Source organism: Lepus europaeus, chromosome 9, assembly GCF_033115175.1.
Source record: "Lepus europaeus isolate LE1 chromosome 9, mLepTim1.pri, whole genome shotgun sequence".
NCBI lineage: Eukaryota > Metazoa > Chordata > Mammalia > Lagomorpha > Leporidae > Lepus > Lepus europaeus.
The window spans coordinates 3,173,842-3,199,996 of NC_084835.1; the positions used below are offsets into that span (position 1 = coordinate 3,173,842).

Below are 26,155 nucleotides of genomic sequence, written 5' to 3' on the forward strand. Positions count from 1 at the left end.
CAGTAGAGGATGGCCCAAGTGCTTGGACCACTGCAACCACACAGGAGACCCAGAAGAAACTACTGGCTCCTGGTTTTGGACTGGCCCAGCTCTGGCCATTATGGACATTTGGGGAGTGAACCAGCAGATGGAAGATTTCTCTGTAATTCTGCCTTTCAAATAAATACATAATGGGGCCGGTGCTGTGGCACAGCAAGTTAAAGCGCTGCATTAAGCACTGGCATCCCATATGGGTGCCAGTTCTAGTCCCGGCTGCTCCTCTTCCGATCCAGCTCTCTGCTGTGGCCCAGGAAAGCAGTGAAGGATGGCCCAGGTCCTTGGGCCCCTGCACCATTGTGGGAGACCTGGAGGTGGCTCCTGACTCCTGGCTTCAGGTGGGTGCAGCTCCAGCCATTGCAGCCATCTAGGGAGTGAACCAGTGGATGGCAGACCTCTCTCTGTGTCTCTACCTCTCTCTGTAACTCTGCCTTTCAAATAAATAAATAAATATTTTTAAAAAGCAAATAAATACATAAATCTTGAAAAAGAGGCCCCAACAAATGCTTCCCCACAGCACACGGGGAGCTCCTGTCACGAGAGCAGCCGTTCAGCGCTCAGCTCAGAGTCGAGTACCTGAAGCTGTGCCAATGCCCCCAGTCAGGGTTCACTATCAACCACATTCCCATCCTCCTCCCCTCACGGTGAGCGCCACCAACGCCTCCACTGTGGACTCCTGGCCTACTTTTCTGTCTCCTGTCATTAACCAGGGAAGACGCCAGAGCTGGGCGAGCCACGTTTCCATCCTGCGGGCTAAGATAAAAATAGCCTGTGTTGCTCTGAGAGGATCATCATTTCCAATTGACACTAATGAGGTTTTCTGTCCTACAAACGTAAAATGTCACTCTGGCAAAATCCAGAGCACCAGGTATCTCACTCGGCAGGACTGAGGCCCAGTGGAAAGAACCATCTCAGTGAGGTCTGCACTGAGGGTCTAGACTCAAACAGCGCATTCTTGGAGAGCGAAGTGAGTTACAGCCCCTCTGCCACCACCCCCCAGGCTAGAAGCAAGAGTTCAGCCACAAACGACTCTGTTATCTGTTCTTTTGGCCCAGTAGCACCCACGCCCCCTACTTCTTGGGCAGCACGTGAAGTCCCATTTGGAAGCCACTCCTTGGGCACCCACAGCCCATCTGCAGAGAATGACCAACTCCACCTGCCACGTCTCAGGCTTGGCCAATCACGGCACACTCTGATCACAGAGCTGTAATGTCAGAGGCCCATGACCCAGTCAAAGTGCATCTCAACACTTCTACCAGGAGCTGCCAGGAAAAGAGGAACTCCTTCTTTTCTGATTTTCTCAGCAGGAAAAGTAGCAAGGGGCCGGTGCTATGGCGCAGCAGATTAAAGCCCCAGCCTGCAGTGCCGAGATCCGGTATGGGTGCTGATGAAAGTCCTGGCTGCTCCACTTCTGATTCTGATGCCTGGGAAGGCAGCAGATGGCCCAACTCCTTAGGCCCCTGCACTCATGTGAGACCCAAAGGAAGCTCCTGGTCCTGGCTCCTGACAGGCTCAGCTCCGGCCATTGTGGCCATTAGGGAAGTGAACCAGCAGATGGAAGATCTCTCTCTCTCTCTCTACCTCTCTGTAACTCTTTCAAATAAATAAAATAAATCTTAAAAAAAAAATAAATAAGAAAACCAGCAAGACACAGCCAGGTGTCAGAGCATGGTGCTGAGGCCCTGGGTCCAGCTGCGTCTGGAGCCACATCTACTCTTGGACACTCCAAGCTAGAGATCCCTAAGTGTCACCTCCCTACTCTCTTCCCTCCAAGTCAGTTTTCATGATCTCCTTTTCACTTGTACTTCGTACCTTCTGTCTTCGCACAGAAGCTCACGTTGCCACGCCACCTCCCAAGTCACTCTTCTCCCTTCCTGCCTTCCCAGCCCACCATGCCAACGTGAAAGACCAGAGTCTTGGCAGAAAGCCTGAGAACGCCAAGGAGCATGCTCTCCGGACTGCCCACCAGCAGCTGCCTTCTCCACTCACACAGGGTTCTCTGTACCATTCTCCCACCTTGCTGCCCCACACCACACAGGGACCTCAGAGGGAGCCACAGAGCCCTTTCCAGCCCTTGGGTCAGCGTTAATGAGTTCCCTAAGTCGCTCACTTGTAAAGTGGAGACCACACCTCAGGAAATTCATGAAGGATGGGCGCAGCAAAAGCACATTTAGAAAGGGTCTTTTAAAGCGTTATCAGACAGTGGGCCAGCTCTGTGACACAGCAGGGTAAGCCACACCTTGCCATGACCACAGCCAGACTACGACCTGGTTCGAGTTTCAGCTACTCCGCTTCCCACCCAGCTTCCGGCCAGTGCTTCCTGGGAGCCAGCAGATGAACACGAAAGAGCCTGGGCCCCTGAAACCACACAGGAGACTGGGCTGGAGTTCCAGGCTCCATGCTTCAGCCTGCACAAGCAGAAGGGCGATACCTCTCTGTCTCTCTCAATCTGTTATGTGTGTTACTCTGCCTTTCAAATAGATGGAAAATAAACATTTTTTAAAATAAACTTTAAAAATATTGAACAGAGTAGGCATTTAGCCTGGTGGTTAAGACGCCAGTTAGAGAGCCTGTGTCAGGGGCCGACATTGTGGTGTACTGGGTAAAGCCGCCACCTGCAGTACCAGCATCCCATATGGGCGCTGGTTTGAATCCCGGCTGCTGCACTTCCGATCCAGTTTTCTGCTATGACCTGGGAAAGCAGAAAATGGCTCAAGTCTTTGGGCCCCTGCACCCACATGGGAGACCCGGAGGAAGCTCCTGGCTCCTGGCTTCAGATCGGCACAGCTCCAACTGTTGCAGCCAACTGGGGAGTGAAACAACAGATGAAGACCTCTCTCTTCTCTGCTTCTCTCTGTGTAACTCTGACTTTCAAATAAATAAATAAATCTTTAAAAAAAAAAAAAGAAGAAGAAGGCCTGTGTCCAACGGAGCCAGCACTGTAGCACAGCACAGCATCCCATATGGGTGCTAGCTTGAGTCCCGGCTGCTCCACTTCTGATCCAGCTCCCTGCTAATGTTTCTGGAAAACAGCAAAAGATGGCCCAAGTGTTTGGGTCCCTGACACCCACATGGGACACCAGGAAGAAGCTCCTGGCTTTTGCCTAGGGCAGTGCCAGACATTACGGCTATTTGAGAAATAAATGAGCAAATGAAAGCTCTCTCTCTCTCTGACTGTCTCTCCCTCTCTCTGTACCTCTGCCTCTCAAATAAATAAGTATTGAAAAAGAAGAAGAGGAGGAGGAGGAGAGAAGGAGGAAGGAGGAGGAGAGGAATGCTGGTGCCCCACACGGAAGTGCCCGGGTTCAGGTCTCGCTCAGCTCCTGATCCCGGCTTCCTGCTCGTGTGGACCCTGGGAAGCAGCCGGCGAGGAGGGCTCCCGCAGCTCAGTTCTGCCACTCACACGGGAGACCTGAACTGAGTTCTCAGCTTCAGTCCCCAAGATAACGCAGGCAGCTGGAGAGTGAGCCAGCCGCTAGGAGTTCTGTCTGTCTCACAAATAAATAATTCTTAAAGTAGCAAACATCCTTTCTTTCCCAAGTTAATTTCTCAATATTTCTTCACCAAAAAGGCAAAAATCATTCAAGAAGGGGCTAGCACTGTGATACAGAGGGTACAGCCACTACCTGGGGTGCCAGCAACCCTTATGGGCAATGGTTCAAGTCCCAGCTACTCCACTTCCAATCCAGTTCCCTGATAGCACGCCTGGCAAAGCAGCAGAAGATGGCCCAAGTCCTTGGGCCCCTGCACTCACATGGGAAACGTGGAAGAAGCTCCTGGCTCCTGGCTTTGGCCTGGCCCAGCTCTGGCTGTTGAGGCCATTTGGGGAGTGAACCAGCAGATGGAAGACTTCTCTGTCTCTTCCTCTTGCTCTCTCTGTAACTCTTTCAAATAAATAAATCTTTTTTAAAATGTCATTCAAGAAATTAAATAAGAACTGGAATGCCTGTGTACCGCAATGAAGCACCTAGGTTCAATTCAAAGATGCTTACACTGCATAAGATATCTGGGGGGACACAGAAACTAAAACGAGCCCTGGGGCCAGTGCTGTGGCGTGGTGGGTAAAGCCGCCACCTGAAGTGCCAGCATCCCATACAGGCGCCAATTTGAGTCCTGACTGCTCCTCTTCCGATCCAGTTCTCTGCTGTGGCTGGGAAAGCAGTAGAAGATGGACCAAGTCCTTGGGCCCCTGCACCCACATGGGAGACTGGGAGGAAGCTCCTGGCTCCTAGCTTCAGATCGGGGCAGCTCCGGCTGTTGCAGCCACTTGGGCAATGAGCCACTGGATGCAAGACCTCTCTCTCTCTCACTGCCTTTTCTTCTCTCTCTGTGTAACTCTGCCTCTCAAATAAATAAATAAATCTTAAAAAAAAAAAAAGACCCGTAAAATGCTTCCAGTGTAGAGTATCAGACAATCAGACAACTACATAAATAATACTATATTAAAAAATGCACACTCTGGGGCCGGAGTTGGGGCACAGCCAGTTAAGCCAGCGATTTAACACCAGGGTCGCATATGGGAGCATGGGTTCCAGTTCAGGCTGCTGTTTTTTTTTCTTTTAAGATTTATGAATTTAAATTGAAAGTCAGAGTTACACAGAGAGAAGGAGAGGCAGAAAGAGAAGTCTTCCATTCACTGGTTCACTCCCCAAATGGCCACAACAGCTGAAGCTGCGCTGATCTGAAGCCAGGGGCCAGGAGCTTCCTCCGAGAGTCCGAGGTGGGTGCAGGAGCTCAAGGACTTGGGCCATCTTCTGCTTTCCCAGACCATAGCAGAGAGCTGGATCAGAAGTGAAGCAGCCAGGACTTGAACCAGTGCCCATATGGGATGCTGGCACTGCAGATGGCAGCTTTATCTGCTACGCCACAGCACTGGCCCCAGGCTACTCTGTTTCTAATCCTGATAATGCGCCTGGGAAAGCAGCAGATGACGGTCCAAGTGCTTGCATCCCTGCCGTCCACGTGGGAGACCCAAATGGAGTTCCTGGTTCCTGGCTTCAGTCTGGTCCAGCCCTGCTGTTGCAGCCATTTGGGGAGTGAACCAACAGGTGGAAGATCTTCCTCTCTCACTCTGCCTTGTAAATAAATAAATAAATAAATCTTTTTTAAAAAATAAAATATATACACTGCCATCAAGCAACAACAAAAAGTGCTATGGAAACTCAGAGGATGAAAAAAAAATAAAAAAAAAAAAAACACTTCTTGAAAGACAGTTTTCACGGAAGAGACGACGCTCACTGGCCCTCTGAGGCCCAGAGAAGCTTGAGGCTGGTCAGAAACACCCAGCATGGCAATCCCACCGGTGCACACAGGCAGGCATTAACGCCGGCATCCTGCCCTCCCAAATGCCTTTCCAGACTCTTCGAAAGATGCAAGATTAAGACATCTTGCTCCCTTGTTACACAACAAGAAGCCAGGTAGCAAACTGCTAGGATAATTTTCTCAAGGAGAATTGTTTTTTTAAACAAAATTTAAGCTAAATTTGAAAATATCTGCATTTTTCCCACGCAATCTTACTGCCGTTAACTTCCCAGTAAAACTGTAAAATCCTTGAGGATAAAGTCCGTGCTACTTACTGCTCTGTGTTCTTCATCTTGCCAAGTGCTCATTAGAAGGCAAAACATTCCACACTTTAAAAGTGTGACATTAGCGGGTGTCATGTCACTCCCAGAAACCTTTACTCATTCCATTTCCTGATACACCCCATGCGCTTCCCGGTGTTCACATGCTGATGCTACACTTTTTGGAATGCCTCCAATTTGACACCTCCAGCTCCTGCAAATGTTCCCCCCAGGGCTGCCTCAAACGTGTCCCTTTCCTCAAGGCACAAGCTGACGTGCAGGAGGAACGAATCCTTTCTTCCTCCGTACACTCCTCCTGGACCGCTGTCTCCACAGGGAAACTTTACAGTTTGTGTGACAGGGACAGCCAGCCAGCGAGAGAGCTCAGTGTCACAAGAGAAATAAGTCTTTACTTCTCTGTATGCCCAGCACACAGGACAGTCTTATGAGTGTCAAATAAACACTTGGCCGGCGCCGTGGCTCAACAGGCTAATCCTCCGCCTTGCGGCGCCGGCACACTAGGTTCTAGTCCCAGTCGGGGCTCCGGATTCTGTCCCGGTTGCCCCTCTTCCTGTCCAGCTCTCTGCTGTGGCCCGGGAGTGCAGTGGAGGATGGCCCAAGTGCTTGGGCCCTGCACCCCATGGGAGACCAGGAGAAGCACCTGGCTCCCGCCATCAGATCAGTGCAGTGTGCTGGCCGCAGCGCGCCAGCCGCGGCGGCCATTGGAGGGTGAACCAACGGCAAAAGGAAGACCTTTCTCTCTGTCTCTCTCTCACTGTCCACTCTGCCTGTCAAAAAAAATAAAAAATAAATAAATAAACACCTGTTGAATTAAATCAAATAGAAGAGAAAGAGATCAGCACTGTGTGGAGCAGGCAAAGCCATCGCCTATGACACCAGCATCTCACAGGGGCACTGGTTGGTGTCTGGGCTGCTACACTTCTGATCCAGCTCCCCGTTAACAGCCTGGGAAAAGCAACAGAAAAAAATAGCCCACGTGTTTGGGCCCCTGCCACCCACACGGGAAACCCAGATGAAGATCCTAGATCCTGACTTCAGCCTATCCCAGCCCATTCCAGCCTTTTGGGAAGCAAATCAGAGTATGGAAGATCTCTCTCTTTCTCTGGCTCCTCTCTCCCTCTCTGTGCAACTCTGCCTTTCAAATAGGTAAGTAAATCTAAAAATAAATAAACAGAAAGAGGGGGAGTAGATCTACTACCGTTTACGTCCCTAGAAGTCTTGGTTTCCTTGAATTTAGAATGGTTTGTCAGAATTAGACCAAGGTCGTCTGCATACGAACTAAAATATTTGAAACCAAGGAAAACAGCGATGAAAAGCTGTGTCCCCTGAAGTCTCTCACCTTGGTAACAAGGGCTCAACCAGCAGGTTAACAGTCCTGGAGGGGGGTGCCAGCGCTCTGGTGCAGGTTAAGCTGCTTCCGTAACACCAGCATTCCATACTTGAGTGCCGGTTCAAGCCCCAGAAGCTCTGCTTCTGATCCAGCTCCCTGCTAATGCAACTGGGAAGGCAGCAGATGATGGGCCAAGAGCTTGGGCCCTGCCACTCACCTGGGAGACCCAGATGAAGTTCCTGGCTCTTGGCTCTAGCCTAGCCCAGGCCTGGCTGCCATTTGGAAACAGCAAATGAAAGATATCTATGTCTCTCTCCCTCTGTAACTCTGCCTTTCAAATAAATTAAATAAATAAACCTTTTTTGAAGTAGTTCCTGAGGGCTTGTGAGCTACCTCCTCATCAGCCATAAACTTCACAATGCTCTGGGACACCTCCAGACATCACCGGAAGTGAACACAAAAGCTGGTCACAGATGACCCGCACGGCATCCAGTCAGAACACAAAACCACTCGACAGAGATGAACAACAGCATTTTATAAATGTAATCCAAGACAGGCTTGTACCCACATCCTCCTCAGGAGCCTATAGAAAGATAGAGAGTTTAAAAATGAAGACTATTCAGTACTGCCCAGAAGGCTCTGGGCAGATTTTTGAGACACAAAATGTATGAAAGTGTGCTTCAAATAGTCATGGAAAATAGAAATAAGAGATAGTTTATTTTGGTGGCAAAAACTTTTGAAATCCGGCTGGAGCCGTGGCTCAACAGGCTAATCCTCCGCCTTGCGGCGCCAGCACACCGGGTTCTAGTCCCGGTCGGGGCACCGATCCTGTCCCGGTTGCCCCTCTTCCAGGCCAGCTCTCTGCTGTGGCCAGGGAGTGCAGTGGAGGATGGCCCAAGTGTTTGGGCTCTGCACCCCATGGGAGACCAGGAGAAGCACCTGGCTCCTGCCATCGGAACAGCGCGGTGCGCCGGCCGCAGCGCGCTACCGCGGCAGCCATTAGAGGGTGAACCAACGGCAAAGGAAGACCTTTCTCTCTGTCTCTCTCTCTCTCTCACTGTCCACTCTGCCTGTCAAAAAAAAAAAAAAAAAATTTTGAAATCCAAGCATGGTTTTTTCCACACTATGCATGGTTTCAAATACTTTTGGCACTAAAATAAACTTATCTTTTTATTCCATTTTCTCATGAATGTTTTTAAATACCCTCATATATACAGTTAAGACAGCTGCCCTGTTATCTACAGAGTAGACAAACAGACACAGGCCCTTCTCCTTTGAAAGAGAGAATGATCATCAGTAACCACACAAGTTAGAGAGAAATTAAAATAAAGTATGGCCAATATTCACTGAAACAGCGATTAAGTCGCCTCACCACACAACAGGGTGCAGAGTGCCCTCCGAGGAGTAACAGGAGAAAATGAAAAGGCCAAGAACCATGCAGGATGGAGAAACAAGGAGTTCAGGTACCGCCCGCCTTGACTCTGCAGCTGAGATACTAAATCACACAGACAAGCACCTTTAGCAAGTGTGGGGTCAGAAAGAACACACATTACAGAGGCAGCCGGTGCAAACACGGAGGGGAGAAGGGGAGGCATTCAGGTAAGGCGTGGGGGGCGGGTATTGCTCCCCTGGGTTCTGGACTTGGGTCAGAGTAAACCGAGAGCAAAGAAAGGTGGGATGGAAAGGAGCAAGATGCACTAGGCGTACAGAAAGGAGCACTCGCTCCGCAGTGGGAAGCCCGGGTTCCTGCCCCACAACCTGTCGGCACAAACCCGCCAGGCCCATGTCCCTGGCAGAGTGTTACCGTGCATATAAGCCAGACCCTAACACACCCCGCTACGTGAAAGGCACATACAGCAGTGACCATGACTGTCAGCTTGTCCCGCCTGTGCGGTAAAGCGCTAAGGACAGCAGATGACAGCACCTGGCCTGGCCCTCAAGGGGCGGAGTCCGCCGCAGGCCACAGAGAAGTGGGGAGGCTGGAGATGGCGCCTCCAGGGTCCTCACTTCTCCACAGCTCAGGAGCGGCAGGGAGGTCTCCGTCCAGAGAGCAGCGCGGAGGGAGGAGGAAGTAGGAGCGAGAAAGAAGAAGGGAGGAACAGGAACCTCAAAGTGCAGAAGCGCGCAGAGCCCGAGGCCCAGCCCGTCTTCCGGTGCGGGGCGCGGAGCAGCGGCTCCCGGTCAGACCGGACCCGCAGGTGCACGTCTCCAAGGGCGGGAGACCTTCACCTGCCTTCCTGCCAGCGCCGCGCCCCGCCCGGGCCGGCCCCGAGCACCCCCACCCCCTCCGAGGAACCCAGGGAGCACCTTGGTGGGCGCCAGCGTCCGCTCTCCAGGGACAGGGCCCGGGGCGTTCGCCTCCCGCGAGTACGGGTGCGCGGCCGCCGCGCTGCCGTGGGCCCCGGACCGCTGCGGCGCGCCGCAACCGCACGAGCCCGCGAGGGTCGCCGTGCCCGCCCCGGCCCCGGCCTCCTCGCTCCCCGCCGCCCCGCAGAGCAGCGAGAGCAGCGGCAGCAGGAGAACGCGAACGCGACCGCGACCGAGCCCGACCGGGAACCCACGAGCCAACCCCACCGCGGGCGCAGCCATGTTGTCCCACGGACCATGTGACCTGCTGGGCCACGTGGTCCTGCCCTCCTTAAAGGGGCCGACCCGGGCGCGGGACGCGGAAGTGGCTGTGCTGCCTTCCGAACGCTACGAGAGCACGACGAACTGCACAACCCGAGGCGCCCCTTTCTGATTGCTAGGTTGAAAAATGAGAGTCGAGTCCAAGGAGCATTGGCTGAGTGCCCGCGGGCAGCGCTGATGGGCTCCATGGAAACTCACTTTCTCCTCACTGGAACCCTGGGTACGCGGTCACGGAGCGCGGGGTGAGGGGCAGCGTGTAGGTGGAAACCCGTGTAGCAGGCAGGTGCAGTGCAAGGGTGTGTCCGCAGCTCCGAGGTCGTCGGGGCAGCTCTGAGGTAATGAGGGAGCAAGACGACAGCTCCGAGGTAGTCAGAGGGAGGCCACAGCTCTGAGGTAGTCAGAGGAGGGAGGCCACAGCTCTGAGGTAGTCAGGGGAGGGAGGTGACAGCTCTGAGGTCATGAGGGAGCAAGACGACAGCTCTGAGGTAGTCAGAGGAGGGAGGCCACAGCTCTGAGGTAGTCAGAGGAGGGAGGTCACAGCTCTGAGGTCATCAGGTGATCCCGGCCACAGCTCTGAGGTCATCAGGGAAGCGAGATGACAGCTCTGAGGTAGTCAGAGGAGGGAGGTCACAGCTCTGAGGTAGTCAGAGGAGGGAGGCCACAGCTCTGAGGTAGTCAGGGAAGCGAGATAACAGCTCTGAGGTAGTCAGAGGAGGGAGGTTACAGCTCTGAGGTAGTCAGAGGAGGGAGGTGACAGCTCTTAGGTCATGAGGGAGCAAGACGACAGCTCTGAGGTAGTCAGAGGAGGGAGGCCACAGCTCTGAGGTAGTCGGAGGAGGGAGGCCACAGCTCTGAGGTCATCAGGGGATCGGATCCAGGCCACAGCTCTGAGGTCACCCGGGGAACGAGGCGACAGCCCTGAGGTAGTGGGGAGCCGGACCACATCATCAAACTGGATATTTGACAACAGAAAGGAAGGACTGTAAATTCTGCTTTCAGGTGGTAGAGGTGATGGCATTTCTGACTACGTGTTTAAACAGGACCATTTTCTTTGAAGTATATATATTGACATACATAGGGATTTAAAAAAAATAGACCACCAAGGATTTGCTACCCAGAAACAGGTGATGGTGGGAAAGAATGGCTACGGATTAAATCTGATCGACCGTGAGCTGACAAGTGGTATAGCTGGCTGGTGAATATTTGGGGTTTAGTTTACTATTTGCTCAATATATGTTTGAATTTTTTTTAGCATAAAACAAAGTTCTTTCCTCTTTGTTGTATCTTACAGTTTTCCAAGCATTTTCACACGTGTTTTCAACTTGAAATTGCAACCAGTTGACAAGAAATCTATTTTTAGTACAGGATGGACATCCCTAAACCAAAATATGAAACTTTTTGGGCCCTGGGCATGACACCACAAGTGGAAAATTCCACACCTGACCTCATGTGACAATCACACTCAGAACGCAAGGTGCCTTAAAACCTCGTGTGGAATTACTTCTGGACAATATGTATAAGGTGCATGTGACATGTAAACAAATTGCCAGCTTATACTTGGGTCCCATTCCCAAGTTATGCCATTATGCATACACAAATATTGAAAATCCAAAACCTGACACAGCTCTGGTCCCAAGCATAGGGGATGGTCAATCTGTACGCTCATTTCAGAATCGATGAGGCTAAAAAGTCAGTGCCTTAACAAAGGCGAAGCACAATATATATCCCAGGATCTAGGACAGAGATATCAGAGATACCCTTTGTCCATTTCTTTTTTTTTTTTTTTTTTTTTTTTTTTTTTGACAGGCAGAGTTAGACAGTGAGAGAGAGAGACAGAGAGAAAGGTCTTCCTTCTGTTGGTTTACCCCCTAAATGGCCACTACGGCCGCTGCGCTGCGCCAATCCGAAGCCAGGATCCAGGTGCTTCTTTCTGGTCTCCCAAGAGGGTACAGGCTCCCAAGCACTTGGGCCATCCTCCACTGCCCTCCTGGGCCACAGCAGAGAGCTGCACTTGGAAGAGAAGCAACAGGGACAGAATCCAGTGCCCCAACCGGGACTAGAACCTGGGATGCCGGCGCCACAGATGGAGGATTAGCCTGTTGAGCCGCAGCATGGGCCCCCTTTGTCCATTTCTTCCAAAAGATCAGTCTCAGCAGCTGCTGTGCTGATGGCACTTCAGGGGCCTGAAGTCTTGGGGTCACCATCGTGCCAAACCATTGGACTACAAACTCCATAAAGCTAAGGACCCTGCCAATATCTTGGCAAAATCCAGGCAGAGAAAGAACTCAGGAAGAACAGGCACTGAATTAATGGATAAATTGAATGCAGAAATCATTACCTATTTCTTTTAAAGGAAAGCAAATTGTTTTCCAAATGATGTAAGTTGCAGACTCAGTTGCCTTTAAAGTGGACCACTTAGGGCCCACGTTGAGACGTAGTAGGTTAAGCCTCCGCCTATGGCACCAGCTTCCCATATGGGAACTGGGTCTAATCCCGGCTGCTCCTCTTCCAATGCAGCTTTCTGCTATGGCCTGGGAAAGCAGTAGAAGGTGACCCAAGTGCTTGGGCCCTGCACCCATGTTGGAGACTCGGAAGAAGCTCCTGGCTCCTCACCTCAGATTGGCCCAGCTCCGGCCTTTGCGGCCATCTGGGGATTGAACCAGAGGATGGAAGACCTCTCTCTCTGTCTCTCCTTCTCTCTCTCTCTCTCTGCAACTCTACCTCTCAAACAAATAAATAAAATCTTTTAATAAAAAATAAAGTCCCACTTACAAGAGGTGGCACTTGGGAAAATTATTTCTCCTTTCTGATCCTATGTTTCTTCCTGAGTGGAACGCGGATCATAAAGTCTCCTTAACAGTATTATGAGAGTTAAATGAGATAAATATGGAAAAGGCTTAGCCTTACACCTGGCATTCAGCGTATCTTGGGGAAAGTTTGCCATTATTAGCAATCTTTATCAAATGTGGAACTCTCTGGGGTCTCCGTGGTGATCATTCTCTCTAATTCCCGTACACTTCTTTCTCAGTCACTCTCCTTAGTAAGTGGAAAACACTGAAGACACATGCTAGGTGAGAAAGCCCGTGCCACAAGTTCAAGGGAGAAGTGCAAGGCAGCAGTCAGCTCTGCACAAATTAGCACAGTGTTACAGGATTTCCCCCACCCTCCACGTCTCCTGTGAGATCCTCTTGTGTTTTCCCATCTTCCTTACACCTTCCGTCCCATGGAACTGGACAACCGTGGTCCTGTGTGTGCTTTGTGCATTCAGTCATCAACAAGGCGGCCAGCGTGGCCACGGCGGAGTGAGCAAGGGGGAGTGAAAGGCAGGGAGGGCAGAAGGCTGCAGAGGCGGCATTCACCCTGCCAGCGGGCATGTCCAAGCCACGGCCCTATGTTGGCGGGACTCACGCACTTCCTGCTGAACGGGGTTCTTTCCCCACCAAACCAGGTGCACCTCTTCCTGCCTGCTGGTCCTTGAACAAAGGGAATTAGCCCTCTGAGGCAACTGTGGCCCATGGTTCAGGGGGACCCTTGCTGGGCCTACAGAAAGAGAGTCCCTCCTTGGGGATCAGGATCACCAACTCCGCAGAGCCCAGAGTTGCAAGGATGGGGAACCGTGTCCCCACAGGGCCAGTGCGAGTGGGAATAAGTGGGGCCGCTCCTTCCACCTCTTATTTCCAGAACCCATAGATTGTTCTTCCTGGGAACCCTGTGTCACATAGACATCATAGGCTGAATCCACATCCTGCCTCCTCCTCCATGGTCCTTCCTAACAGCACAGAATATGCGTCTGTGCCCCCGGCCACCACCTGTACGCTGTGCGGGAACGTGCGCCCACTGCTTGCCAGCTCCCAGATGGTAGTGCGGGCTGGGCCTGTGGACCTGAAGCAGGAAAGGCACACTGCAACCACTTGCTCCACTCTGAGCTGATGATGGACATTTGGTTCCAGTTCTGGCTTTTATGAAAAGTGTTGCCGTGGTCATTTGTGTGGGCATCTTGTGTGGACTTGGGCTTCCATTTCTCCCCAGCAGCCACTAGGAGTAGGATGGCCAGGTCACATGGCAACTCTGTGTATCCACTTCTGAGGGGCTGCCCTTTGGCTTCGCCACCAGCTCCTGTTTCTCTGCAACACAGCAGATTCTTGCCTCTCCACCAAAATGAAACACCCTGCTGTCTCAGCGCTGTGAGTCTTTAGCTGTGCTCAGATTCTACTCTGGTTATGGCCTTTTTTTTTAATGTTTTATTTATTTATTTGAGAGGTAGAATTACAGACAGAGGAAGAGAGAGAGAAAGGTCTTCCATCTGCTGGTTCACTCCCCAAATGGCCACAATGGCCAGAGCTGAGCCGATCTGAAGCCAGGAGCTTCTTCTGGGTCTCCCACATGGGTGCAAGGGCCTAAGCACTTGGACCATCCTCTATTGCTTTCCCAGGCCATAGCAGAGAGCTGGACCAGAAGAGGAGCAGCTGGGACTTAAACTGGTGCCCATATGGGATTCCAGCACTGCAGGTGGAGGCTTAGCCCACTGCGCCACAGCACCAGCCCTGAGTTGCAACACTGGCCACTCCCAGAGGGCTGCTGCTGGAGGCCATCGGTTAACTGCACACCAGGGGCAAGTTCTGTCTCAGGCACACACCTCCAGCTGCCACGTTGGCCAAGGAGGGCTTCTGCCATCCAACTGCCACCTGCTGTTCTGACCTCCACTTCCACCAACCTGTGCCTCGCACCCCATGTCCCAGCCACGTGTGCTCCTTGCCACACAGAACTTATCAAGCATGAACCTACCCCAGGCCTTTGCTCTTGCCGTGCCTTCCACCTGTGCTGCTCTGCTCTGCTTGTGGCTGGCTCTTTCTTGCCCTTCAGGTGCCAGCACACACATTACCTTCTCGGAGAAGCCCCCCCAATTCCCAAACATGAGGAGACCCTTCCCTTCCCCACCCTGCTGTCTTATATCACCTCTTTTATGGTCTTCATAGCACCTGCCATTACCTGAAGTTATTCTGTTTGTTCTCTTTCTCCTCGGGGGCATGTATAGCATCTTCAGTTTGCATTTCTATAACTTACGTGCCTGCAACAACACTGGGTATGTTTAAGTGCTAAGTCAACATTTGTTAAATGAAAGCATCATCCAACGAGTAAAACCTTGCAGGCTATGAAAAGATTTAAGTGTGGACGTCAACCTTGAACAGCTGGGCTTCGAGACATGGGTAAGACCAACCTGGAGGTCATGGTCTTTTCTGGGTGGAAGCTTGCTGCCTGACAGTGTCTTGCTCTGAGTCATTTGGGGTATGGCTTTGCATCTTCACAGCCAGCAGGGCCCGCAGTGGACACATCCCCCAAGGGTTCTTCAAGATCCTCTGTAATTCATTCGACAGCTGTCTCCTGGTAGCCAAGCACTGAAGAATTCTTGGCCTTGTGAAACTGACGTTAAAAAACTTAAAACATGAAACACATGGTGCCGAAGATTGGCTCGAGAATCATCAGTTATGATGATTGCTATTGTCAATTTACTTCACACCCAAAATGACTGCTCAAAAGTCGCTTTTTGTTGGCTGCATGGTTCTTTGATTAGCCTCTCTTCACTGTCGCAAGGAGAAATCCCCTGCCTGGGAAGCCCGTTGAGTTAAGCTCTTGACAGAAGTTTTGCTAATGTGCACTGTGGCCAATGAGAGAGAGAGAGAGTTACGTCAGAGAACGTGGTATTTTTGTTTGTTTCTTGGTTTTTTGTCCAAATGCTTTTGGACTTCTCTCCCTCCCTGGAAACACACACATACACATTCATGTACCCACATACTCTTTCACGCACATGGATGCACACACATACACAATCACACATGCACACGCACAAGCACACACAACAAAGACCATGCAAACAGCAAACGTGCATAAGGAGACAGAGACCTGGAACTGCCAGAAGGCCAGGAATCAGACTGCACAGGAGGGGCGTCCTGGGCTGGACCAGAAGCTGCAGCAGCTCCAGGGATCCCAGCAGCCTTCACTCTGGGGCTCTCCTCGTCCACTCACCGCCTCCCTGCACATTCACTCTTTCCCTTCCACTTATCTTGCTTTCCCAACCCTCTTGTTGTTGTCTATCTTTATTATTCTGCTGGCTTCACAGCTTCAGCCCAGTCCCAGTTTCAGTTTCCAGCATGCTCGTGAACTTCGGGGCTCAGCTGTGCAGCACAGCCTCTCCAGCCTGGACTCCCGCTGCTGACTCTCAGAGATGCGCTTCCTCAGAAGGGAAGCTGCCGTGCCAGCTGCTCTTTCCTACACCAGAGCACCTGTAAGAAGCTGTAGGTTGGCTGCACTTGCCTCTGGTGGCCGTTAGAGGGTCAGGCTCAGGCTGAGGCCTTCTCAAAGCACTGACTCGTAGGCCCATGCCCAGATTTGGTGGGTCTGCAGTGCGCCTGAGAATTCCCCTTTCTAACAGCGTCTCAGGTGATACCGATCCTGCTGGTCTGAACTGTTGGTGAACTGCTGCCTTCATGCAGGAAGCCACTGAGCACTCATGTCAGGTGGAGCATTTTCTCTTGGCGATGCCAGACGCACTGCAGCCCAGTGACTGACAACTGCTGCGCAAGCTGTGAGCATCCTGCTCCACCCCCCACCCTCCACTTACCTCCCTGATGACATCCAACAGTGATGATTGGAAGGAAGGGTGAGAAGGAGCCAGAAAGGCATCAAAAGAAATTGAGAGCAAGTGTGTGAGAGAGACAGGACGGAACGACAGAGGGAACCACAGCCCTGGGGCCCTTCTGCAGGCTCCTCCTGCGAGGCCCACACTGTCGGGCTGATGGGATGACGATGTTCTTCGACACGGGTTGATAGGATGACGGCGTTCTTCCACAAGAAGCACCAGAGAATGTGTCTGTTATTAACAATCAGGCACAAGCTTTTAGAGGGTAGGCAGAGGGGGCATAGTTAGTTCAGGGCAACACTAACTCTAGGATAAAGCCAATATTGGCACCACTATGCTTCTGTAGTCAGCTTGAAGGTCACATAGCCTACGCAGCCTTCCAGGTGTTCCTTATGGGTCCGGGCCCCACCCGGGAGCCATTTACCTGATTGACAGTTAGGAAGCGGAGTTGGGGAAAATGTACCTGGGGCTCTTGCAGCCTGCCAGAAGTCAGATCATAGGGCCTTTCCCAGGAGGCATGGTGTGCCGTGGCCACTTAACCTCCTGCATGGGCTAGGCAGGCAGTCTCCCAGCCAGGCACAGGATCACCCTACCCTTCTAGACCCAAACTTTCACATTTGCAGTCGAATCAGATGGGGGAAAAAGAATGATTCCAAGTGTTTCAAGAAAAAGAGCTCACTTGTGAGACCAAGATATGCAAGGGCCCTTCAGAAGTCATGGAAACAGAATTAAAGGTAAGTTTATTTTGCTGCCAAAAAAAAAAAAAAAGCTCTTGAAGTCCATACATGATTTTTTCATACTGTGTATTTTTCATGAACTTGTTGAGGACCCCTGGAGCCAGCACGTGGGTTTACATGGACAGACACGGCACAATCAGACAGTTGTACCTTGGCAGTTTCACTTCTACTGCCCATCCTCTTGGAAATCAGAAGTCAAGGAGCTGCCATGGAGGCAGTGATTGGCAGAGGAACCTGCATGGGAGACCACGGCAGCACCTGTGTTTGGTTGGAAGGTACAGACACACAGCTTTTCTAGACTCAGCCAATGCCCAGCAAGTGGAGGGACTCCCCCTCCTTGCAACTGCTCTTTGTTTCAGGGGTCACGGAGGAGGCAGCTGCTTTCCCAGAGGTCAGCTCTGGTCTGGATGTGGTCTGTCCCCTCTGACACTCCTGCAAGGGTTACTCCCCAGTGGGAAGTGATCGAGGATTAGATAAAGCCCTAACAGAAACCTGGTGGACTTTAAGGAGAGACCAGATGGAATGCAAGCACACTGCCTGTCTCACCACGTGGTGCCCTGAGCAGCCTAGGGACTCTGCCAGCAAGAAGCCCATCAGCGACCACAGCCTCGACCTTGGATTTCTGGAGCCAGAATAACCCTCTTCTCATCAGAACGTCAGCAGTCGGTGGCATTGTGCTATTAGCAACATAAAATATATAAAGATGAAGAGTAAGGAGTGGCCTTGCCCTGGGGTTAAGACCCTGGAGTTGGGCTCTGGGCCGTGGCAATCATTTGAGAGACTTTTGTTTTAGTTAATCTCCTAGGAGCCTCAGTTTTCTCTCCTTCCCTGCTTCATAATAGTGCTTGTCGGGATCACCTGCACAGGGATCAGAAGGGAATAGACACTGGGTGATATTACCGTGGTGCACGACTTTGTTTCTAAGACACATTTCTACCCCATCTTACAGTTCCTGAAATGTGAATCTATGTCCTCATGGTACTTATTTTCTCTCAAAAAAAAAAAAAAGTTGCGTTTTTTTTGTTAAAGTAGAGATGCGTGTGACATCATCTTGGAATGGGTGACAGCACCTGTGTTCATTTTCTCCTCTTGTTCCTACCTCCTGGAGCTCTCAGGGTCTCTGACGCTGGGCGAGGTCTGGCCAGTTCCCAGAGTCAGGCAGACATCCTTGTGTCATCACCACTGGTGAGAAGCCTTCCTGCTCAGCACGCACAGCCAGGTGCAGCTGGTTCTCTCACTGTCATCAAAATCATCCAGAGGGCGGGCGCCTGGCCTAGAGGCAAAGCTGTCAGTAGGATGCCTGGACCCATGCTGGAGCACCTGGATTCAATGCCCTGTCCCTGACTCCACCTTTCTGCCACTGAAGACCCTGGGAAGCAGCAGATAATGGTTCGAGTAGTTGGCCCCCAACAACTCAGATCTGAACTGAGTTACTGGCTCCTAACTTCAGCTTTGCACCCATTGCAGGCATTTGGGGAGCAAACCAGTGGATGTAAACACTCTGTCTCCTCTCTCTTTCTCTCTCACTCTCTCTCTCTCTCTCAAGTAAATCAATGTTTTCTTAATTGCTGTCCCTGAGGCCTGGAATTTCTGGCTCAGTAGATCTGCCACGCAGCTGGAAAATTTGCAATCTTAACAGTCTCCCAGGTAGTGCTGATGTTACTGGACCAAGGGCTCTGGTTTGAGAACCATAGGCAGAGTGGGTAACAGTTTGGGATTCAGCCAGCCCTTGCTGTGGCCCAGGTGAAAGGTCTTAGGCAACTTAAAATTTGGGAGTCTTCCCTTTCTTCATCCATCAAACAGGATAAGGACTGCAGTGAGAATTAATGAGGATGATCTTTGGAAAGCACACAGCACATAGTTGGGCCTTAAAACATGGCTTTTAGGTGAATGTGGGTATCATTATGATTAATGACAAATCACAAGGCGTAGCAATCAAGACAAAGGGGCACACCCACAGACAAGCCAATGGCAGAGAGCACAAACAGCCCCCACCCCTGCCACTTTCTCCAAGTCTTCCCCACCCTGGGAAAGTCACCTCCCTCGCTACTCAGGAGGACCCCAGAGGAAAGAGTCCAAATCAAAGGCTTAGCCCTCAAAACAGAGTGAAAAGGAAGCAGAAAGTTTAAAATATTCTGTCTAACAATAGAAAGAGGAAACTCATTTGGGTGTGATGCAATGGCTACAGAAATGAATAAAAGTGAAGTGGGCCAGGAGCAAATTAATTTGAAAATAATTAATAATTGCAGAGAAGAAAAAGGAACTGTGCCACGCTTTGTCCTCTGGGAAGTCTGACAAGAAAGTAAGGATTTGGGTTTTTTCCTTCCTGTTCTCGGATAATTGGCACTACCGTCATGTGAAGAAAAATAAAAGTCACCCTGGGAGGATTTCATTTCCCTTCAATGTGAAGAATTTGTTCTCTGGGCCATAGAAAAAAACAGGTTAGGTCATGGGAAACCAGGACGTTTTGGTGATTTCCCCGTGGACAAATGTCTCTGTCCTGGTGAATACCAGCCGTGCCAGCGGACAAGCCAAGCACTCGGTGGAATAAAGTTTTAATTAGTTGTGGATTTATTACAATTTTTGTAATAAGACTTATCTAGGAAGGAAAGCAACTACCAATAGGGCTTTAATCATCTCTTCCGTTTCAGAAGGAGGAGCTGGTTGAAAGAGTAGATCGAGAGATCTTCCAGGTTACTCGAGCAGTTTAAAGGGCAGAGATCTGCGGCGCTGTGGACGGGTCAGGCACCAGGTCAGGCAGTCGGGAAGGCTGGCTGCCGGCCCAGCCTGGTCTTCACGTGGCTCTGTGTTCCAGGTGGTGTCCGGAAGAACCGCAGGCTCTGCAGTTCCCTCATCAGCCAAAGGAGATGAACAGATACGGAAATCACCAAAATTTTCATGACTTTTCTTGTATAAACAATCTTGTTCAATCAGTGACCATCAGAGCGTTGCAAGTCAACACCACAGCGAGGTGTGACCTCACTCCATTTAGAACGGGTATTGTCAAAATGACAAGAAATCACAAATGCAGCAGCGATGTGGAGAAAAAGGAACCCTTAGACACTTTTGGCAGGAATTAAATTAGTAAAATCAGTTAGGAAAACAGTATGCAGGTTACTCAAAAAACTAAAAATGGAATTACCATACAATCCAACAATCTCACTACTGGGCATGAATCCAAGAAAAATAAATTTATCTTATCGGCACATTCATGTTTATTACCACACTATTCACAGTGGCCAAGATTTGGAATCAACCAAATGTCGAATGTGATCTACAGACACAGTGGAATACAGCCCAGCCACTAGTGAGAATGAAAGCGAGAGCACACCATGTTAACTTGGGCAAGTCAGACACGGGGACATCATGTGATCTCTGCAGAGGGCAGAGTGGTGGTGACCCCAGGCTGGGAGGGCAATCCATGGGTGGCAAGTCATCGTCAAACTGGAGGAGCCAGTTCTGGGGTGCTGTGGCACAGCAGGGGGCTGGAGGCAGTGTAGTGTGTAGGACAAAGCAGGTATTTTCTTTTTTCTCTTGATTCTTGTGCTGAGACAGATGATTTATTATGTATGTGCTACTCCCGGCCACAACTGAGCACAGGACTAGTCCCGAATGTCACAGGACCAGGACAAGATTCCACCAGGACATATTTTGAATGAGCAAGGTGCATCTCTGGCAGGTGTATTAGCTCAGGACCCACCGAGAGACCAGGTACAGGCAGCAGCCTCACTGCTTCTCACAGCCTTTGCATTCACTTCCGGCTCAGCCCGAGTCTCTTAGTTTGGGGACATCTCAGAAGATGGTGTTTGGGCCAAGAGGGAAACAATGCTGTTACTCAGAGAAGTGAAAAATATACACAGGGATGGGAATGCTAACTGTACTGATCTGACCACTACATAAAGAATGATATGTGTCACACTGCGCTGCACGAATGTGTACGGTTAGAATACCAATAGAACAGGCAAGACGAAAGGACTTCACATTGTGAATAACTTAGTGGAACCAGCAATTTAATTAAGTGCCTTTGCTTACAAGGAGTGAAATGACATGAGTAAAAGCAGACTGGATTGAGTAATCATAGCTCTCATGTGTGGAGCACTTAGTTTGTGCTGCACACTTAGAGACACGCATTGTCTCACTTAGTTTTCCCAGTAACTCTGAGGTATCCTGTCATCAGCAGTGGATACAGATAAAGGAACCAAGCTCAGTTTGGATGGCTGGCCCCAATCCCAGCTAGGACATGGTAAGTTAGCATTTCCTTTTTTTTTTTTAAGATTTTATTTATTTGAGAGATAGAGTTACAGACAGAGAGAGGGAGAGACAGAGAGAAAGGTCTTTCATCCACTGGTTCACTCCCCAGTTGGCCACAATGGCTGGAGCTGGATGGCTCCAAACTCAGGAGCCAGGAACTTCTTCTGGGTTTCCCACATGGTGGGCCATTCTCCACTGCTTTCCCAAGCCTTAGACAGAGAGTTGGATCTGAAGAGGAGCAGCTGGGATATGAACTGACATCCATATGGGATGTGGGCATTGCAGGCAGAGGCTTAGCCTACTATGCCACGGCACTGGCCCCAAGGATTTTTTTTAAATTACTGTTTTCTTTCTGAGAAGGAGGGAGGGAGGGAAGAAGGGAGAGAGAGAGAGAGAACAAGAACAAGAGAGCACTCCAATCCAGTGGTTCACTCCCCACATGTGCATAACGCAATTCAGCTCTCCCACATGGGAAGCAGCCACTCAATTGTCTGAGCCCTGATGGCTGCCTCCCAGTGTGCACACTGGCAGGAAGCTAGAGCTGGGAGCCTGGAATCGACACAGGCATTCTGATGTGGAATGTGCGTGTCGTAGCCACTAGGCTGAAAATCCACCCTGGGAAGCTGGCTGTGAACAGGGGTGTTGGGCTGCTACAGTCTGCGCAGTGCAGCCCTGTTCCTCAGCTCGTGGCTACACAGGCTCACATGGTGCAGGTGCACACAGCGTGGGCTGAGACGTGGCACGTGGAGCTCAGATGATCTGGGGCTGCACCTCCACTCATGCCATCCCTCCTTTGTACCTCCTCCACATCCCCGCCTCGCGCTCCAGCGTGCTCTGTCCTCCAGGAATCACTTCTGTTCTCTCGTCAATAAATACAAGCTGCACATGCTCACCAGTGCCTGCAACCCTGAAAATTCAGGCTGCAGTCATTCACCCCCATCCCTCCATTTCTCCAGTTAACCTGAAGAGCAGGAATGTGATCGACCCGGTCATCCTTTCCTGTGCAGCTGTGCTGTGGGCCGCCAGGCACAGGGCCTGGCGTGCACCCTCAGTGGTGCACAGTACAGCAGGGTGGTGTGTGGATGGACCAGGGGCCTGGACCGATCCCTACAGCTAGCACTGACTATGTGCCAGAATTCTTTCATTTCATCTTTTTTTTAAAGATTTATTTTATTTATTTGAAAGACAGAGTTACAGACAGAGGCAGAGAGAGAGAGACAGAGGCAGAGAGAAAGGTTTTCCATTTGCTGGTTTACTCCCCAAATGGCCGCAACGGCCAGAACTGTGCCGATCCGAAGCCAGGAGCCAGGAGCCACCTCTGGGTCTCCCACATGGGTGCAGGGGCCCAAGGACTTGGGCCATCCTCTACTGCTTTCCCAGGCCATAGCAGAGAGCTAGATCAGAAGAGGAGCAGCCGGGACTAGAACCCGCACCCATGTGGGATGCTGATGCTTCAGGCCAGGGCTTTAACCCACTGTGCCACAGCGCCAGTGCCTCATTTAATCTTTACAGCAAAAACTCAGTGGGAGACACCATGCTGGCCCCTCTTCAGATGGGTGACTTACCTAACTTAGTACGTAGATGTGGCACGTGCCAGGATTCTGACCCATCGTGTGACAGCTGAATCGAGAAGTAACTCGTAGACCATGTAATTCACTCATGTGAAGTATACATGTCCATCATCAGCTCAGAGTGGAGCAAATAATTACAGCTGGACAGTCACGATCACAGTCAAATTTGGAGGAATTTCATTTCCTCGCAACAAATCCCCAACGAATGTCCTCACGCAGCTAGCCCTGCCCCCGCCGAACACGCCCTCATTCAAGCAGCCCCGGCAATCACGCCTCTGCTTTCTGTTTGCTCCGTGCGTTCCACAAAACTGGACTCTGCGTGGCTCTTTTCCTGGGCACAGCACCCTCAGTGGTCGCCTGTGCTGTGCTGTGTGTGACGTCTCAATAGCGCTTTCGTTAGTGGCTGAAACAAAGTCCACCGTATAGATGTTTGGCCTTTGGTTTATGTATCATTTGATGGACGCCTGTGTGTTTCCTCTTTTTGCCTACGATGAGAAACACTGCTGTTGAATATTCATGCGCAGGCATGTGTGTGACCACATGTCTTCATTTCTCGCACAGATGCCTTTCTGGGGAGGAGGACTCTGGGCGTTTCGACTCCAGGCTGCCTGTGGGCCTGGGAAGCTTTTGAAGCCCCACCTACCCTGGAGTGATCAAGTACATCCTAGTCTAGTACATCTGTCAAGTACATCCCAGTTTAATGAGCAATTTGTGTAAACGCATTTCTCGTCGTATGTGCAGGTGAGGAGTAAGGATCCAGGGTGGCTGGTGCTACGGCTCACTAGGCTAATCCTCCGCCTGCAGTGCCGGCACCCCGGGTTCTAGTCCTGGTCGGGGCGCCGGTTCTGTTCTGATTGCTCCTCTTCCAGTCCAGCTCTCTGGTGTAGCTCGGGAGTGCAGTGGAGGATGGCCCAAGTGCTTGGGCCCTGCACCCGCATGGGAGACCAGGAGGAAGCACCTGGCTCCTGGCTTCGGATTGGTGCAGCGCCGGCTGTAGCAGCCACTGGGGGGTGAACCAACGGAAGGAAGACCTTTCTCTCTGTCTCTCCCTCTCTCACTGTCTAACTCTGCCTGTCAAAAAAAAAAAAAAAAAAAGAAAAAAGAACCAGGGCCACCCAGCTTGTTTGTAGCACATCAGGGCTCTCCGGTATCACTTTGTCTGCTCCTGGTACAGCCAGATGCTCATGCATGAAATGACTGAGAAACAGAAGGGCCAGACGTGTTTAACTACCAAATATGTAACAAATCTCATCCACTGTGTGCCCAGTGCTGTGGGAGGAACTGGGGAACCCACCAGCTAAGGGACACAGCATCAAAAATGTTCTGAAATCTACCTGTGCATTCTAAGTTCTACCCAGACTCCCTGACTGCTGTGTGCTTTGTGGATGCCAATATTTTCCAAACAGGCATCTGTAAAAGAATGTCCCACCCTATGAGCAAAAGGTTCCTGCAGGGACAGGCATTTGGCCTCGCAGTTAGGATGCTTCTTGGGACAACCGTGTCCCATACTGGACGGCTCAGGGTGGAGTTCAGGCTCTGCGTCCAATCCAGCTTGACCCTGATGTGCTCCGTGGGAGGCAGCAATGATGGCTCGAGCAGTTGGGTCCTTGCCACCACATGAGAGACCCAGACTGAACTCCTGGATCCCAGCTACAGTCAGCCCCAGCCCTGGCTATTGCAGGCATTTGGGGACTGCAGCAGTGGATGGGAGATTTCTGTCTGCCTCTCTGTCTCTCAAATAAGTAAAGTAAATTTTTTAAAGATTCCTGCAAGTCCTTGCTAGGCTTCTACTATACGGGGAAATGACAGAAGTCCTGGATTCCTTCCTTCACAGAGGGCCCTCGAGGCACACGCCACTGTTTGCTGATTTCCTCAGACATTTTCCACTTCTACTACAATTGAAATGAGACAGACCACAGTAAGAGTCATAATTTAGGGTTGCTTAGGGGTTATTCCACAGGCACCCATTTGGCATAGTAGTAAGGCTAGGACACAGACTCAGAGGACTAAAGTCCCAGTTCTGGCTCCTGACTCCAGCTTCCCGGTAAATGCAGACCCTGGGAGGCAGGGTGATGGCTCCAGTACCTGGGTCCCTGCCCCTCACTGGGGAGACCCAGGCTGAGTTTCCAGCTCCCAGCTTTGGCCTGGCCCAGTCCGAGATGTTGCAGGCATTTAGGAGGTGAACCAGCAGATGGAAGATCTCTGGCTGGCTGGCTGTCTCTGTCTCCCTAACTTTCAAATAAATAAGGAAATAATTTCAGAGGATGGTTTTCCCTCTTTCTTGTCTTGTGGTATGGACTGACATGTCAGTATTGTCACTCTCTTTAAAACATTGTTCTAAAGTAGGTTGGCATTATAAGGTCTTTTTTTTTCCTTTTAATATTGGTGCCTCTTCCCTTGAGATATATTCTGAAAATAAGTTAGGTAGAAGGGAAATGAAGGCCAATTTAATCTGAAAACCTAGTTTCTAAGACTAATTTGAGGTCAGAATGAGCACGTTTTTCTTTAAAAAGGAAAAATTAGCAAGGACAACAAACAGAAGACAAAGATTTGCTAGTAGCAAATTCTCACACTACTTCTCTAACCATGTGAATATTTCCAAAACCATATGGACTTAAGCATTTTGCTTTATCCTGAATGATAAAGCGAATGATCATTCAATAATGCACAAATTAAAAGTACCTGGCAGCTTTTGGGCTGGTGTTGTGGTGCAGGAGGTTAAGCCTCTGGCTTGTAACACCAGCATCCCACATTGGAGTGCTGCTTGTTGTGTTTATCACCCAGCTCCTGCTACCGTGCCTGGGAAGGCAGGAATGATGGCCCAAGTACTTGTGTCTCCACCACCCACCTGTGAGACCCCGATGGCGTTCTGGGCTCCTGGCTTTGGCTGTTCCAGACATTAAGGGAGTGAAGCAGCAGATGGAAAATCGTATCTGCCACCTCCCCATCATTTGGCCTTTCAGATAAATAAACACATAGTAAACTCCTTCCGGGATGCTTCTTTGGAAAGCCCAAATATGTTTGCTTATCGCTTCGTGGAAGTCTTTTCCTTGAGCCTTCTCACAACAAAGAGTGAATGTGGAGCCTTGGTGAGAAATACCTTGCTTCTCCTGCGAGTGGGATTCTTTTTCTCAGCACTTTCATTTATTCATCTCTTAAATACTTGTTTATCATTTATGATAAGATCCCTTATGCTGCTTTGATTTGTTGTCTAAAGAACACATGTTTACCAAATGGCTCGTTGGTTTCAAGAGAGCTGATTTCTTCTCTTCTTAAGGTATTTCAGGTGTTGAAGCCGACCTAGGCTTCCTTCAAAACAGATTCACTTTCTGCTTCTTCCTCCTTCAGAAGGTAGCGCAGTTAAAAGGTAAAAGGGGGATTTG

At 50.6% G+C, this 26,155-nt stretch overlaps 1 protein-coding gene across 1 annotated transcript in view; it reads right to left on the reverse strand.

Moving 5' to 3' along the window:
* Window positions 1-9,537, reverse strand: part of SUMF1 (sulfatase modifying factor 1) — a 74,221-nt gene extending 64,684 nt beyond the window's left edge. Inside the window, exon 1 of the mRNA XM_062200349.1 lies at window positions 9,256-9,537. Within this exon, the coding sequence (XP_062056333.1) occupies window positions 9,256-9,537 (282 nt within the window). The remainder of the gene's footprint in view (window positions 1-9,255) is intronic.
* Window positions 9,538-26,155: the final 16,618 nt, after the last annotated feature.